Source organism: Macaca fascicularis, chromosome 7, assembly GCF_037993035.2.
Source record: "Macaca fascicularis isolate 582-1 chromosome 7, T2T-MFA8v1.1".
Lineage (NCBI taxonomy): Eukaryota > Metazoa > Chordata > Mammalia > Primates > Cercopithecidae > Macaca > Macaca fascicularis.
The window spans coordinates 42130154-42148144 of NC_088381.1; the positions used below are offsets into that span (position 1 = coordinate 42130154).

General features: G+C 45.6%; 1 protein-coding gene across 1 annotated transcript in view; it reads left to right on the forward strand.

Annotated features, from left to right (window-relative positions):
* The first annotated feature begins 9147 nt into the window (after positions 1-9147).
* Positions 9148-17991, forward strand: part of HACD3 (3-hydroxyacyl-CoA dehydratase 3) — a 49007-nt gene continuing 40163 nt past the window's right edge. Inside the window, exon 1 of the mRNA XM_045397343.2 lies at positions 9148-9386. Coding sequence (XP_045253278.1) covers positions 9300-9386 — 87 coding nt within the window. The 5' untranslated portion in view covers positions 9148-9299. The remainder of the gene's footprint in view (positions 9387-17991) is intronic.

Here is a 17991-nt window from a genome sequence, read left to right on the forward strand (position 1 = left end):
ATCTCTACTAAACACAAAAAAATTAGCCAGGTGTGGTGGCCCATGCCTGTAATCCCAGCTACTTGGGAGGCTGAGGCAGGAGAATTGCTTGAACCCAGGAGGCAGAGGTTGCAGTGAGCCGAGACTGCACCGTTGGAATCCAGCCTGGGAAACGAGAGCGAAACTCCATCTCAAAAAAAAAAAAAAGGAAAGAAAAGCACAAAAATTAGCCTGGTGTGGTGGCATCTGTAGTCCCAGCTCCTCAGGAGGATCACTTGGGCCCTGGAGGTCATGGCTGCAGTGAGCCATGATCATACCACTAGCCTGGGTCCGTCTCAAACAAAAAAAGGAAAGAAAAAGAAAAAAAAGAAAAGAAAAAGAAAAAAGATCTTTCCCTCTGATTTTCTTTTTCATATTTAAGCTTTTATTTATGTACTTAATTTATTTTGAAACAGGGTCTTGCACCATTGCCCAGGCTAGAGTACAGTGGTATGATCATAGCTCACTGCAGCCTTGAACTGGGCTCAAGTAGTCCTCTGGCCTAAACCTCCTGAGTAGCTGGAACTACAGGCATGCACTACCATGCCTGGCTAATTTTTAAATTTTTGTAGAGATGGGGGTTGTATTAGTCCATTTTCATGCTGCTGATAAAGACATAGCTGAGACTGGGCAATTTACAAAAGAAAGAGGTTTAATTGGACTTACAGTTCCACATGACTGGGGAGGTCTCACAATCATGGCAGAAGGCAAGGAAGAGCAAGTCACATCTTACGTGGATTGTGGCAGACAGAAAAAAAAAAAAAGAGCGTCTGCAGAGAAACTCCTGTGTGTGTATGTGTTTTTTTTTTTTAGACGGAGTCTTGCTCTGTCACCCAGGCTGGAGTGCGGTGGTGCAACGTCAGCTCACTGCAAGCTCTGTCTCCTGGGTTCACGCCATTCTTCTGCCTCAGTCTCCCGAGTAGCTGGGACTACAGGCGCCCACCACCATGACTGGCTGATTTTTTGTATTTTTAGTAGAGACGGGGTTTCACCATGTTGGCCACGATGGTCTCGATCTCCTGACCTCGTGATCCACCCGCCTCAGCCTCCCAAAGTGCTGGGATTACAGGCCTGAGCCACCGCACCCGTCTAAACTCCTGTTTTTTAAAACCATCAAGCCGGGTGCAGTGGCTCACACCTCTAATCCCAGCACTTTGGAAGGCTGAGGCAGGCAGATTACTTAAGGTCAGGAGTTTGAGACCAGACAGGCCATCATGATGAAACCCTGTCTCTACTAAAAATAGAAAAAAAATTAAGGCCAGGCGCGGTGGCTGTAATCCCAGCCTTTGGGAGGCCGAAGCGGTTGGATCACCTGAGGTCAGGAGTTCAAGACCAGCCTGGCCAACATGGTGAAACCCCATCTCTACTAAAAATACAAAAAATTGGGCCGGGCACGGTGGCTCACGCCTGAAATCCCAGCACTTTGGGGGGCTGAGGCGGGTGGATCACGAGGTCAGGAGATTGAGACCATCCTGGCCAACACGGTGAAACCCCGTCTCTACTAAAAATACAAAAATTAGCTGGGTGTGGCAACGTGTGCCTGTAATCCCAGCTACTCGGGAGGCTAAGGCACGAGAGAATCCCTTGAACCCAGGCGGCGGAGGTTGCAGTGAGCCGAGATTGTGCCACTGCACTCCAGCCTGGCGACACAGTGAGACTCAGTCTCAAAAAACAAAATACAGTCCAGGCACGGTGGCTCACGCCTGTAATCCCAGCACTTTGGGAGGCCGAGGGGGGTGGATTACGAGGTCAGGAGATGGAGACCATCCTGGCTGACATGGTGAAACACCGTCTCTACCAAAAATACAAAAAATTAGCCGGGCGTGGTGGCGGGCGCCTGTAGTCCCAGCTACTTGGGAGGCTGAGGCAGGAGAATGGCGTGAACTCAGGAGGTGGGGCTTGCACCACTGCAAGATCGCGCCACTGCACTCCAGTCTGGGTGATAGAGCGAGACTCCGTGTCAAACAAAAAACAACAAACAAACAAACAAACAAAAAACAAAAATTAGATGGGCATGGTGGCGCGCGCCTGTAATCCCAGCTACTCCTGAAGGCTGAGGCAGGAGAATCGCTTGAACCCAGGAGACAGAGGTTGCAGTGAGCCGAGATTGTGCCATCGCACTCCTGCCTGAGTGTTGAGCAAGGAGAGCGAAATTCCGTCTAAAAAAAAGGGGGGGGGCGGGCAAGGTGGCTCACGCCTGTAATCCCAGCACTTTGGAAGGCCGAGGTGGGTGGATCACTACATCAAGGGTTTGAGACCAACCTGACCAACATGGTGAAACCCCCGTCTCTACTAAAAATACAAAAATTAGCTGGGCGTGGTAATCCCAGCTACTCAGGAGGCTGAGGCAGGAGAATTGCTTGAACCCGGGACGTGGAGGTTGCAGTGAGCCGAGATTGCACCACTGCACTCCAGCCTGGGCGACAGAGCGAGACTCCGTCTCAAAATAAATAAATAAATAAATAAAAGAAAGTAAAGAAAATGAGATTTTATTTTCTATAAAGGGTTACAGCTTGTAAGCTGACCATGCTGATAGGCTGGGAAGTGTAGCCTCTGGTAAAGGTCAGAGTCAGGTACTTGAAGTATGAAGGGGTAGGACAGGAGCTTTTTGCTGAATGGATTGGCTAAATATACATATGCAACAGGTTATAGGAGGAGGTAAGAATATTCATGAAGGTGGTCCTGAAGCACAAATATTGAACAAACATATATGTTACATATGACCCATGTTCACCTTGCAGTGGAGACTTAACATTTAAATGTATTACAATTTGGTCTACATGTCAAAAGTTCTTTTCAGGACACAAAGGCCCTCAAATGTACAGCCTCTCTAAACCAGTCAGAACTCATCTGTGGTTGATAGTCTTCTTATCAGCAGAAGGTTACTGAAATCAGTCTCTTGTCCAATCAAAGCTATAGTTATGGCTTGTGGAACAAGGGGTCAGTTGGTCAGTGTCTGGTGAGGAGTGAGCTAGAAATTTTAATATTGATTATCTCAAGGCTAGTGCTTGTTTAGCTGCTAGAGAAAGAAAAACCTTGTGGCAGTTAATCATGGTTTATTCTTTAAGTGCAGGGGTGTGTGACTTACCTCTTGCCTAGCATGGCCTTAGGTCTAATTTATAATTTGGTATCATATTGCCACAAAGGGTCCATTCCATCAGTCTTTAAACACATTATTTGTTTTTATTTTTTGTTGTTGTTCCATCAGTCTTATGCTCTCTATTTTCACATTAACACTGGTCAGTTGTTGTGTCTAAACCGCAAAAGGGAGGGGGTATAAGGAGGCATGTCTGACCTTCCATCCTGTCATGATCGGCAACTCAGTTTTTAAGGTTTTTCTGGGGTCCCCTTGGCCAAGAAGGGGTCTGCTCAGTCAATTGTGAGGCTTAGGATTTCATTTTTAGTTCACACTTCTGAACTGTGGATTGACAGGTAGAGGGGAAGGTTTTCCCAGTAAAGATTACCTACAATACTCATTCTCCAGGCAGAGTTAGGAGGTTACATGTATATGATCTGGCTGTGGAGGATTCCCCGTTAGATACCCGCACTGATCCAGTCAGTCTCCCTCTCCACACTTAGCTTTGTACCATCTAGAGAAACCTGACTTTGCTCAGGGATAACTGGCTACGTGATCCTGGGCGATTTGGATCCAGCCAAATTCTACAGCTCATTTTCTAAAAGCTCTTCCAGGAATAGAAGATTTTATACATAGATAACAACAAGGATGTGTATGACCTCTTGCCAAAGGCAGGAAGTCAGCCTTCACCCTTGGGAATGAGCTTCATCCATGGCAAGTACTCAGCAAATGCTTCCTGTAGTTAGTGGTGACTATTCTCTGAGAAGGGAGAGCTGGCCCTGGGCCAGATGAGGCTGGGAAGGCTGCATCTAGAAGCTAGGACATAAAGACAAAGCTAAATTTGCATTTTCATTTGACTGGTAGTATCATAAAACTCTTAGCCCTACCTATTTCAGCTTGGCACTGACTGCCACTTGGCTCTGCCTTTTAATCTCCCCTGCCACCTTCCAGAGTATTTTTCTTTTTTCTTTTTTTTTTTTTTGAGACAAGGTTTTGCTCTGTTGTCCAGGCTGGAGTGCATCAGCGCCATCACAGCTCACTGCAACTCTGACCCGCTAGGACTACAGGCACATGCCTCCACACCTGGCTAATTTTTAAAATTTTTTTTTTTTTTTTTTTTGAGACGGAGTCTCGCTCTGTCGCCCAGGCTGGAGTGCAGTGGCCGGATCTCAGCTCACTGCAAGCTCCGCCTCCCGGGTTCAGGCCATTCTCCTGTCTCAGCCTCCTGAGTAGCTGGGACTACAGGCGCCCGCCACCTCGCCCGGCTAGTTTTTTGTATTTTTTTTAGTAGAGGTTTCACCGTGTTAGCCAGGATGCTCTCGATCTCCTGACCTAGTGATCCGCCCGTCTTGGCCTCCCAAAGTGCTGGGATTACAGGCTTGAGCCACCGTGCCCGGCCATTTTTAAAATTTTTTCTAGAGATGGGGTCTCACTGTTTTGCCCAGGCTGGTCATGAACTCTTAAACTCAAGCGATCCTCCCACCTCAGCCTCCCAAAGCATTGGGATTACAGCATGAGCCACCATGCCCAGCCCTGCCCTGCAGTTTTATAGTTCACCAGAATGATACTCTTTCTTCTCTCCATTTCTATTTTTTTCTTGTTAGATTTCTCTTGGAGAGAGGGGTCTATAATAGTGGGGTCTCTTTGCAGAAAAATTTAGAAACAGCTGATAAGAGCACTAGAGGGAACCAAATCTAACTCATCAAATTCACCTAATTTGATGAATGTGGAAACTCATGCCTAAATAAGTCATTTTGTAGTATGTTACTAGTGGTCAAACCAGGCTGGATAGGCCCACCTCCACTGGACCTTTTTTATGAAGCATCTGAGGCAAAATGCCAACATTCAGTCTTCTTCTATATCAATGGCTTTCACCTTGGCAGAAGTCAGCTGATAAGCCTCAGGTTTCAAATATGCTGAAGTAAAATTATTCTATTTTTTATTACCCACTACCAGGATGGCTAAAATTAAAAAGACTGGCTGGGGGTAGGGGGTGGTGCTGGAAAAAAAAAATTAGGCTGGGCGCCATGGTTCATGCCTGGGAGGCTGAGGCAAGAGGATCACTTGAGCCCAGGAGTTTGAGACCATTTGAACCTAGAAGTTTGCGACCAGCATGGCCAACATGGTGAAACCCCATCTCAACTAAAAATACAAAAATTAGCCAGGTGTGGTGGTGCACACCTGTAATCCCAGCTACTTGGGAAGCTGAGGCAGGAGAATCATTTGAACTGGGGAGGTAGAGGTTGCAGTGAGCTGAGATCATGCCATTGCACTCCAGCCTGGGCAACATAGCAAGACTCCGTCTCAAAAAAAAATCAAAAAATTAAATTAAATTAAATTAAATTAAAAGACTGAAAATACTAGGGACATAGAGCAACTAGAACTTTCAAACATTGCCGTGGAATGTAAATTGACCAAAACACTTTGTAAAACTGCTTAGTGTACCTACTAAAGCTAATCATACATCTATGTAACCTATCAATTCCCTTTATAGGTATTTATTCCAAGATAATTAAGCGCATATATCCCCAAAAGACAGGAACACAAATATTCAGAGCAGCTTTATTTATAACAGCTAAAAACTAGAAACAAGCCCGGGCGCAGTGGCTCAAGCCTGTAATCCCAGCACTTTGGGAGGCCGAGACGGGCGGATCACTAGGTCAGGAGATCGAGACCATCCTGGCTAACACGGTGAAACCCCGTCTCTACTAAAAAAATACAAAAAACTAGCCGGGCGAGGTGGCGGGCGCCTGTAGTCCCAGCTACTCAGGAGGCTGAGACAGGAGAATGGCCCGAACCCGGGAGGCGGAGCTTGCAGTGAGCTGAGATCCGGCCACTGCACTCCAGCCTGGGCGATAGAGCGAGACTCCGTCTCAAAAAAAAAAAAAAAAAAAAAAAAAAAAACAAAACTAGAAACAACACAAATATCCATCAATAGGGGAATGGATAATTTGCGGTATATTCATATAGTCAACTACTATACAGCAAAACCAGAAACTAAAAGAGAATGAATTACTGATTCACTCAGCAACATGGATAAATCTCATACGCATTATATTGAGGAAAGAAACCAAGGCCCGGTGCGGTGGCTCGCACTTGTAATCCCAGCACTTTGGGAGGCTGAAGCGGGTGGATCATGAGGTCAGGAGTTCAAGACCAGCCTGGTCAAAATGGTGAAACCCCGTCTCTACTAAAAATACAAAAATTAGCTGGGCGTGGCGGTGGGTAGCCATAATCTTAGCTACCTGGGAGGCTGAGGCAGGAGAATCAATTGAACTGGGAGGTGGAGGGTGCAGTGAGCTGAGACTGCGCCATTGTACTCCATCCTGGGTGACAGAGCGAGACTCCATCTCAAAAAAAAAAAAAAAAAAGAAATCAGACACGGTAGTTTCCATTTATATAAAATTCAAGAACAGAATAGACAAAAACGACTCTGCGGTGATATATCAGGATAGTAATTACTGAGAGGCAAAGATATTTTTAACATGAAATAACCTCTGGGATACTGGAAATATTCCAGATCTTGATTTAGGTGATAATCACATGGATATATACATATATAAAAATTCAGCTTAAACTGAATATTTAAGAGTTACTGGCTAACACGGTGAAATCCCGTCTCTACTAAAAATACAAAAAAATTGGCCGGGTGTGGTGGCTGGTGCCTGTAGTTCCAGCTACTCTGGAGGCTGAGACAGGAGAATGGCCTGAAACCCAGAGGCAGAGCTTGCAGTGAGCCGGGATGGCGCCACTGGACTCCAGCTTGGGCGACAGAGCGAGACTCCTTCTCAAAAAAAAAAAAGAAAAGAAAAGATTACCCATGTTCTATATTTAAACTACACCTCAATTTTTTAAAAAAGTGCCCCATATTGCATCTTATGTAGTAAACACAATACAATAAAAATACCTTTATCATAAAAAATTTATTTTTAAAATTCAAGACTGTCAAGGTCACTGCTTTCATCAACTCATACCTAGCAGATTGCATTGTTCGCCAATTACTTTGCCTACTACCAGTTCCTCCTCTCTGATAGGTCTTTCTTGCTGAGCACATGTTTGATTTTACTCATCTCCAGGTTAAGGAACTTCCTTGGCTCCCATGTGTCTGTGGGATACAGTATAGGCACTTCAGTGAAGCAAATAAAGACTTCTCTAATGCACCCTCTGCCTTTCCAGATTCAGGGCGACCTCGCTCCTCTATGCCTTTAATCCCTAGCAGCAGAACCTCCCATATCCCTCTCTCTCTCTTTTTTAAGACAGGGCCTCACACTGTCGCCCAAGCTGGAGTGCAGTGGCGCGATCTCGCCTCCTGGGCTTAAGTAATCCTCCCACCCCAGCCTCCCGAGTAGCTCGGAACACAGGGGGGCGCCAACCACGACCTGCTAACTTTTGTATTTTCGTTAGGGACGGGGTATTGCCATTTTCCCCAGGCTGGTCTCGAACTCCTCGGCTTCAGCGATCCTCCCGCCTCGTCCTCCCAAATTGCTGGGATTACACGCGTGAGGCACCGCACCTGGTCCACATCTTTTCACCTGTGAACGAAGCAAGCACCCTGTGCTTCCACGGCCTACCTGGTTCTTACTCGGTCAAATTCCTACTCACATTTCACCATCCCGTTCTCAAGGGTTGGCTCTCTCAAATGTCTGACGATGGTTCCCATGGCCCTCAGTTCCTATGATCATAAACTCTTTGTGAGCTCAGCACATTCATTATATGAAAACTCTATATTGCATACTGTCCACTCCTGAGATAAATGTTTCTGGAGAGCTACCAGAATTTGTTTTCATCGTTGGATCCCTCTGCTAAACAAATGGGTGCTAACAGAATCACTTTGCTAAATAAATGGGAGCTAACAGAATTGAATATGAGTTCCATTTTTGTCCCAGAATTCTAGTTTTCATAGAAATATTTCTTCCCATTAAATTCTTCCCTGCAGAAGAACTTGGGGATGAAAGCCGATACAGACAAGACAGTTTAAGTAAGACATAAATGAGTGTTGTCTCTAGTTTGAGTTTCCTATTTTTTAGAGACAGCCTCCTGCACTGTCCAATAGAATAGCCACCAATAATATGGATATTTAAGTTTAAATTAGAAGTGAATAAAATTGACCGGGCGCGGTGGCTCACGCCTGTAATCTCAGCACTTTGGAAGGCCAAGGCGGGCGGATCACCTGAGGTCGGGAGTTCCAGGCCAGCCTGACCAACATGGAGAAACCCCGTCTCTACTAAAAATACAAAATTAGCCGGGGGTTGTTATGCATGCCTGTAATCCCAGCTACTTGGGAGGCTGAGGCAGGAGAATCGCTTGAACCCGGGAGGCAGAGGTTGCGGTGAGCCGAGATGGCGCCATTGCACTCCAGCCTGGGCAACAAGAGCGAAACTCCGTTTCAAAAGAAAAGAAAGAAAAGAAGAAAAGAAAAGAAAAGAAAAGAAAAAGAACAGAAGTGAATCAAATTGAAAATTCAGTTATTCAGGTCAAGTACTCAAAAGCTTCATGTGGCTAGCGGCTACCGTATTAAAGAGCACAATGCGCAATATTTCCATCATCACCTACAGTTTTATTGGGCAGCGCTGCCCTGGTCTTTATTTTCCCTTCTTGGAACGCTTTTCCACGCTGCTCTCACACCATGTCCCCTATCACCATTATCATCCTTATTTCATCTGTAATTACTTGCATCTTTTAATAGGCAGGGAGTTCTAAGAAGGGGCTGTGTCTCACTTCTGTTGTTTCAGTGTTTAGTTTTGAAACCCAGGCACACAGTAGGCACTCAGTAAACAGAATGCGAGGGACCTTCCAGAGACATCCGTCCCAAACCCTTTCCCATGCTCATCGGTCCCCTGAGTCTCCAGCCTTCTTTATTTTAAAGCATCTCCCTGAAGACGAGTGGGGAGAGCGTACCACCCGCTGATTCCAATTCCCTAGGCGGCCACGACGAGCTGCGGCGTCTCTGTGCCCAGGCCTGCCCCATCCCGCCTGCGCCCCGCCCCCTCTCGGCTCGCGCCAAGGCCCACTGCTGGCGCCGCCGCCATCCCGGCGCGTCACTGCGCAAGCGCGGCCCGCGAGCGTGGGGTGTCTCAAGGTGCCGGGTTGCAGGCGCTCAGGAGCGCTGGGGTTTGAGGCCTGCTTTCGGCCCGCGCCAGCAGAGCACTACCTGAGGAAGCGAGGCGCAGCGAGCCGAGCCTCCCGCGCCCTGGGCAGTGTGGCCATGGAGAATCAGGTGTTGACGCCGCATGTCTACTGGGCTCAGCGACACCGCGAGCTGTATCTGCGCGTGGAGCTGAGTGACGTACAGGTAAAGGCCGGGTCGGGCGGCGGGAAGCGCGAGGGATCGCAGCTCCGGGTACCCGCCAGGACCCCTGCCCTCTTTGTCAGTGTGCGCGCGGAGAACCTGCAGTGCGCCAAGAAGGTCCGCGACGCGGTGCGCTCACGGCGTGCTGGCGCTTGTCGAGGCTCACCCGCAGATCCCGGGCCGGGGGCACAACCCCCCCAGGGCTGCAGGAACCTTCGGGTCCTCAGAGAGCTCGGACTGGGCCTCTCAGGCTACCCCCGGCCTCTTCTTTGTTCGCAGTCGGCGGCCTTCATGGATCCCAAGCCCGGCCCTGGCTGCCTGGCCGTCGGGGTTCGAGTTGGCTGGGGCCCTTCGAGATGTGGGATGAGCTCGTTGGGTTAGGGGTGCAGTTGTGACAGTGGCTTGCTGGGCCGTGGCTGGCCTAAGAGGTCCAGCCAGGCCCCTCGGACGTTACCGAGGCAGGGCGCTGCAGGGGGTGGGGGAGGGGAGGGATGGGGGGGCCACACCCACCTCGCAACCGTTCAGTGATGGAAATCATTCTCGTTACTTTTAATTTTAAAATTCACAAGAGCTGGAGGAAGTGATTTCCCCCTCTGTTCTGAAGGCTGTGAGCTCAGGTTTGCTGAGTTGCACAGAGAACTTAAAAATTTCTTAAGTTACATTAAGCATTTCTGTTTGAGATCCTTGACCCTTTATATAAGCAAGCTGAAGGCACCTAATAGCGGACACTCAAGGACCTGTGTATCCTCATGTCTCTGTCCAAACTAAAGATTCCAGGCTTCGAGAAACTGGAGTTTTCATTCTGGAAGGTTCTTTCTTTTTCTTTTCTTTTCTTTTTTTTTTGAGACGGAGTTTCGCTCTTGTTGCCCAGGCTGGAGTGCAGTGGCACGATCTCAGCTCATGCAACCTCTGCCTCCCGGGTTCAAACGATTCTCCTGCCTCAGCCTCCCCAGTAGCTGGGATTACAGGCGCCACCACGCCCGGCAAATTTTTGTATTTTTAGTAGTGACAGGGGTTCACCATGTTGGCCAGGCCGGTCTCGAACTCCTGAACTTAGGTGATCCACCCGCCTCGGCCTCCCAAAGTGCTGAGATTACAGGCATGAGCCACCGCACCCAGCCTCTGGAAGGTTCTTTCTACAGTCATCCTTACTGGAAACTTCTCCTTAACATCTATGGCACTTTGTAACCTCTTTCACTCCATTTAACTCTCTCTGCTTCTGAATCAGGCATCTGGCTGGATCACCCATGGATCCGGTAAAATGCAGGTGCTTTCTGAGTGTCGACTTGAATTTGTTGAATTTAATATAATCTTTGCTTCTGGAATATAAACCGTTTTCCTGTTGAAAGATGAAGACAGTAGTGGCCAGAATGCCTTTAAATAGGCTATGACATTGCATGGTGTGTCGTTTAATGTGTTCATCCAGACTGAGATTATACTTTTGGGTCAGAGTATGAATAAATGTTCTGTGCTGTCTCCCTCTACTGCTCCAGGGTGGTTTACTAGAATAGGAAAAAACAAACAAAATCTTTTGTAGATGGGGCTCAAAGTCCCCGTCTAGAGAGGGTTCTTCCAGCAGTCAATAAAAAAGTACAGAACCGGCGGGGTGCTGTGGCTCACGCCTGTAATCCCAGCACTTTGGGAAGCCAAGGAGGGTGGATCACCTGAGGTCGGGAGTTCGAGACCAGCCTGACCAACATGGAGAAACCCATCTCTACTAAAAATGCAAAATTAGCTGGGCATGGTGGTGCATGCCTGTAATTCACTGTGTTGGCTACTTGGGAGGCTGAGGCAGGAGAATCGCTTGAACTGGGGAGGTGGAGGTTGCGGTGAGCCAAGATGGTGCCATTGCACTCCAGCCTGGGCAGCAAGAGCGAAACTCCATCTCAAAAAAAAAAAAAAAAAAAAAAAAAAAGTAACCATCTAAAACATTTTGGGGAAAAATAATTTTTCTCCCTTATTAAGGTTTTGTTTTCTCTGGGGTTTCACATCTGTAGTTTTGAGGCACCCATATTTCAACTACCATTAGTTTAAAAGCACCATGTTACACTCATAAAAGAGTGTTTACATGTGTTAGCAATCCTCTAATACATGTAAGGTAGTACAGATTTACAAAGATGAGTCAGACCCAGCTTTTCAAGGGCATGCTATCTAGAAGGAGGCATATCACATACAAACAAAAAGTTTTGTGTAGGAGTATGTTTATTGGTAGAATTGGAGTTGGATGTTGGACCAGGTATCTGGTGTTAAAGGAATTTGTTACCTTTCTTTAATTTAGTTAGTGGTGGGCCGGGCGCGGTGGCTCAAGCCTGTAATCCCGGCACTTTGGGAGGCCGAGATGGGCGGATCACGAGGTCAGGAGATCAAGACCATCCTGGCTAACATGGTGAAACCCCGTCTCTACTAAAAAAAAATACAAAAATCTAGCCGGGCAAGGTGGCGGGTGCCTGTAGTCCCAGCTCTTCGGGAGGCTGAGGCAGGAGAATGGCATAAACCTGGGAGGCGGAGCTTCAGTGAGCTGAGATCCGGCCACTGCACTCCAGCCTGGGCGACAAAGCGAGACTCTGTCTCAAAAAAAAAAAAAATTTAGTTAGTGGTGACTTCCAGAAATGCGATTTATTTTCGTCAAACTAAGACTGGGAGAATGTTCCAGAAAGAGAAAGGCATAGACTTTTAGACACTTGTAATGTCTGACTTAAACCGTGTCAATGCCCAAAGGCCACCAATAACATACCGGTAGTTAAACAAGTTGGGTTTATTACTCATTGCATCAAGAGAGAGCATACTCCATGGGGAACCCTGGGGTGTTTCATTAGGAGGGTGTTAGAACTGATTATAGGATTTGGGTGTTGGTGATTAGGGAAGGGGAGGGTTAAGGAGGTTGGAGTTTTACTTTAGAGAAGATCCTGTAAGAAAATATGGGAGTTTTGTAGTTGGGTATGTGAATAAATCTTATCTATAGGGCAGGGAGACTAGTATAAGAACAAAACTGTAATTGCTATAGGAGTAGCAGTCACTCAATTTGGCCAGAGGGTATTTGGGATTTCATGGGTGGCATAGCCACTATGTATTTCTCTGTGCTTATAACAAAGTTGTGAAATGGCCTCTGTCTCATTTTATGAAGATTTCAGAGTAACCTTGTCTGAGGTTGGTATTCTGTGAGATTGTTTATGTCCCATAGGAGAATAACATGGCCTGGCTGTGAGTGCTATGCCTGCTTCTGAGTGTCAGGGGTCGCCTTTTTTTTTTTTTTTTTTTGTCTTTCTCAACTGATTGCTCTATGCAGAGCCTGTTGAAATCAGTGGTTATACATGTGCAGATTTGTTATTAAAAAAAAGAAAATAAACCCGTGGTTCTGGCTCTGGATGAAGCGCTTCATTTATTTGTTCAGTAAAAATCGTTTATGGAGTACCTACTCTTGTCTGTCATTAAGCTAGGTGTGGGGTTCTTGGACAGCACTTTAACACTCCCTGCTTTCTGTAGCATGTCCCACAGCTTATGTGTAAATGTGAGTTTTAAAGTGTTAAGTTCCAGTTTGGAGGCATTGGCTCTGTCTCTCTCCGTCCTGACACAGAGAACTGTCCAGCTGTCACATCTCTATTCTGTCTTTGGAACTGCAGGGCTAGTGACTATGAGAGAACACGGCTGATGTGAGGAGAAATGGTGGACAATAAAGACTTCAGCAGTGGCATTGTCTGTGCTTGAGGTGAATAGTAGCAAAGAGGCCAGCTAAGGCAGTGTTACTTTCAAAATCGAATTTACTTTCATGATGAGCATAATGAACATGTTTGTCCCGAAAAACGTAGTTGTTAAAGCATTGGTTTATTTACAAGGTGCTTGTTTTGGGTGTTGTGAACAGAGAACAGAGTGTAGCTGTGTTTGAGAGCTGTTTGAAAGTTATTGTTCCTATCCTTACCTAACAGAGTCTGGTGGAAAGAGTGCTAACTGAACACATGAGATTGGGTCCTTGTTCTTACACTTACGCTCTGGTGACCATGATTCACTTAACCTTTATGAACCTGCGGCTCTTCATCCAGACGGATATGAACAGTAGTGCCTAACTCATAGGACTATTTTGAGATTTGAATTGGAAAATGGATTTGAAAGTGCTTTGCAAATTCTAGTGTGCAGTTCAAGTGAGTGATTATGATGATTGTGATATTAAATCTTAGATGAGAGGGATGGACACAGAGCAATGGAAGAATAGAGCCTATTAGTAGACCTTTTCATATATGAAAAGTTAAGGTATGACAAGAGGCGCTCTTACAAATTAATGAGGAGAGAATGACCTATTCAGGAAATTGTACTGGGACAACTGGTCATCCAAATGGCAAAAAGAAAATAAGATCCTGCCTTATGCCATACACAAAAATCAGTTTCAGGTGGATTAATGACCTAAATGTATAAAGCAAAACTACTAAAAAGAAATATAGGAGACTATCTTTATAATATTGGAAAGTGGGAGAATGTGCTAAGCAAGATGCAAACCCTAAAGACAAATATTGACACATTTAAGACAAACTTGAAGAAGACATTTGCAGTGCATATCACTGAGAGATGACTAATACCATGAATATTTAAAGAACACCTACAGACCAATAAGCAAAAGACATATTACCCAAAAGAAAAAGGGGCAGATAATATAAACATTTCAGAGTAAAAGGAAACAAGAATGACCAGTAAGTCTGAAAAGATGCTGAATTGCAATTATGATCAGGCACATGTAGAGGCATACCTTGTTTTATTGTGCTTTGCTTTATTGTGCTTTGCAGATAATGCGGGTTTGACAAACTGAAGGTTGTGGCAACAGTCTGTTGGGGTCATTTTTCCAACAGCATGTGTTCACTTAGTGTCTCTGTGTTGTATTTTGTTAATTCTTGGAATAGTTCAGATTTTTTCATTATTATTATATCTGTTCTGGTGATCTGTGATCAGTGATCTTTGATGTTACTTTTTTTTTTTTTGAGACAGAGTCTCACTCTGTTGCTCAGATTGGAGTGCAGCAATGTGATCATAGCTCACTGTAGCCTTGAACTCCTGGGCTTGAGCAGTCCTCCTGGCTCAGCCTCCCTAGTAGGACTATAGGTACCTGCCTAGCTAATTTTTAATTTTTAAAATTTTTTTAGAGGTGGGGTCTTATTATGTTGGCCAGGCTGGTCTTAAACTCCTGGACTCAAGCAACTCTCTTGCCTTGGCCTCCCAGATCCCTGAGATTACAGGCTTGAACCACTGTGCCTAGCCTTAATGTTACTATTATGATTGTTTATTAAATTAATTAATTAATTAATTAATTTAGTTTTGAGACAGGGTCTCACTCTGTCACCCAGGCTGGAGTGCAGTAGTGTGATCTTGGCCCACCGCAACCTCCCCCTCCCAGCCTCAAATGTTCCTTCCACCTCAGCTTCCCGAATAGCTGGAACTGCAGGCGTGTGCCATTGTGCCCAGCTAGTTTTTGTATTTTTTGTAGAGACAAGGTTTTGCCATGTTGTCCAGGCTGGTCTCGAGCTCCTAAGCTCAAGTGGTCTGCCACCTCGGCCTCCCAAAGTGTTGGAATTACAGGTGTGAGCCACTGTGCCCAGCCACTATTGTGATCGTTTTGTGGCAAAATGAAATACACCTATATAAGATGGTGAACTTAATCGATAAATGTGTGTGTTCTGACTGCTCTCACTGGCCATTCCTCCATCTCTCTCCCTCTCCTTGGGCCTCTGTCCTCTGAGACACAACAATATTGAAATTAGGCCAGTTAATAACCCTACAGTGGGGCCGGGTGTGATGGCTCATGCCTGTAATCTCAGCACCTTGGGAGGCTGTGGTGGGGGGATCACTTGAGGTCAGGAGACCAGCCTGACCAACATGGTAAAACCCCGTCTCTCCTAAAAAAATACAAAAATTAGCCAGGTGTGGTGGTGGGTGCCTGTAATCCTAACTACTCAGGAGGCTAAGGCAGGAGAATCACTTGAACCTGGGAGGCTGAAGTTGCAGTGAGCCCAGATCACGCCACTGCACTCCAGTGGCAGAGTGAGACTGTGTCAAAAACAAAACAAAACAAAAAAGCCATACAATGGCTTCTAAGTGTTAAAATGAAGAGTTGCACATGTCTCACTTTAAATCAAAAGCTGTAAATCATTAAGCTTAGTGAGGAAAGCATGTCAAAACTGAGACAGGCTGAAAGCTACGCCTCTTGCACCAAACAGCCAAGTTGTGAATGCAAAGAAACAGTTTTTGAAGGAAATTAAAAGTGCTACTCCAGTGAACACACAAATGATAAGAAAGCAAAATAGTCATATTGATGATATGGAGAAAGTTTGGTCTGGATAGAATATAATTCAGCCATGACATTCTCTTTTTTTTTTTTTTTTTTTTTTTGAGATGGAGTCTCGCTCAGTTGCCTAGGCTGGAGTGCGGTGGCACGATCTCGGCTCACTGGAAGCTCCACCTCCCGGGTTCACGCCATTCTCCTGCCTTAGCCTTGTGAGTAGCTGGGACTACAGGTGCCCGCCACTACGCCCAGCTAATTTTTTTGTATTTTTAGTAGAGATGGGGTTTCACTGTGTTAGCCAGGATGGTCTCGATCTCCTCACCTCGTGATCCACCTGTCTCGGCCTCCCAAAGTGCTGGGATTACAGGCGTGAGCCACCGCACCCGGCCCATGACATTCTCTTAAGCCAAAGCCTAATCCAGAACAAGGCCCCAACTCTTTCAGTTCTGTGAAGGCTGAGAGGTGAGGAAGCTGCAGAAGAGAAATTTGAAGCTAGCAGAAGTTGATTTATGCGGCTTAAGGAAAGGCTCCGTAACATAAAAGTGCAAAGTGAAGCTACAAGTGCTGATTGTAGAAACTGCAGCAAGTTATCCAGAAGATCTAACTAAGATCCTTGATGAAGGTGGCTACACTGAACAACAGATTTTCAATGTAACAGCCTTCTACTGAAGAAGATGCCATGGAGGACTTTCATATTTAGAGAGGAGAAGTCAATGCCTGGCCTCAAAGCTTCACAGGACAGTCTGACTCTTTTGTTAGGGGCTAATGCAGCTGGTGGCTTGAAGTTGAAGCCAGTGCCCCTTTACCATTCTGAAAATCCTAGGGCCCTTAAGAATTATGTTAAATCAGCCGGGCGTGGTGGCTCATGTCTGTAATCCCTCAGCACTTTGGGAGACCAAGGCGGGTGGATCACCTGAGGTCAGGAGTTCAAGACCAGGCTGACCAACATGGTGAAACCCCATCTCTACTAAAAAATACAAAAAATTAGCTGGGCATGGTGGTGGGCGCCTTTAATCCCAGCTACTTGGGAGGCTGAGGCAGGAGAATCGCTTGGATCTGGGAGGCAGAGGTTGCAGTGAGCCGAGATCGCACCACTGCACTCCAGCCTGGGCAATGGAGCGAGACTCTGTCTCAAAAAAAAAAAAAAAAAAGGTATTATGCTAAATCTACTCTGCCTATGCTCTGTAAGTGGAACAACGACTCCTGGATGATAGCACATTTGTTTACAGAATGGTTTACTGAATATTTTAAACCCACTGTTGAGGCCAACTTCTCAGAAAAAAAAATATGTATTCCTTTCAAAATACTACTGCTCATTGACAGTGCACCTAGTCCCACCTAAGAGTGCTGATGGAAATGTCAAGGAGATTAATGTTGTTTTCATGCCTGCTAACATAACATTCCTTCTGCAGCCCATGGATCAAGAAGTAATTTTGACTGTCAGGTCTTATTCAGAAAATACTTTCCGTAAGGTTAAAACTGTCGTAGGTAGTGATGCTGTGATGGGTCTGGGCAAAGTCAATTGAAAACCTTCTGGAAAGGATTCACCATTCTAGATACCATTAAGAACATTTGTGATTCATAGGAAGAGGTCAAAATATAAAAATGAACAGGAGTTTGGAAGAAGTGGAATCCAACCCTCATGGATGATTTTGAGGGGTTCAAGACTTCAGTGGAGGTAGTAACTGCAGGTGTGGTGGAAATAGCAAGAGAACTAGACTTAGAAGTGGAGCCTGAAGGTGTAACTGAATGCAGTAATCTCATGATAAAACTTGAAGGGATGAGGAGTTGCTGCTTATGGATGAGCAAAGAAAGTGATTTATTGAAATGGAATCTATTTCTGATGAAGATGCTCTGAACATTCTTGAAATGACAACGAAGGATTTATACTATTTCATAAACTTAGTTAATAAAGTAGTGGCGGGGTTGAGAGGATGCTCTGATTTTAAAAGAAGTTCTCCTCTGGGTAAAACAGTATCAAAGAGCATTGCATGCTGCAAAGAAATCTTTAGTGAAAGGAAGACTCAATCAATGAGACAAACTTCATTGTTGTCCTCCTTTAAGAAATTGTCACAGCCACCCCAGCCTTCAGCAGTCACCACCTGGATCAGTCCACAGCCATCAACATTGAGGCAGGACCCGCCACTAGCAGAAAGATTACAACTCCCTGAAAGCTCACATGATCATTAGCATTTTTTAGCAATGAAATATTTTAAAGTTAAGGTATGTACACTGTTTTTTAGAATAATACTGCATACTTAATAGACTATAGTATAATATAAACATAACATTTATATATACCGAGAAACCAAAAAATTTGTGTGACTCACTTTATTGTGATATTAG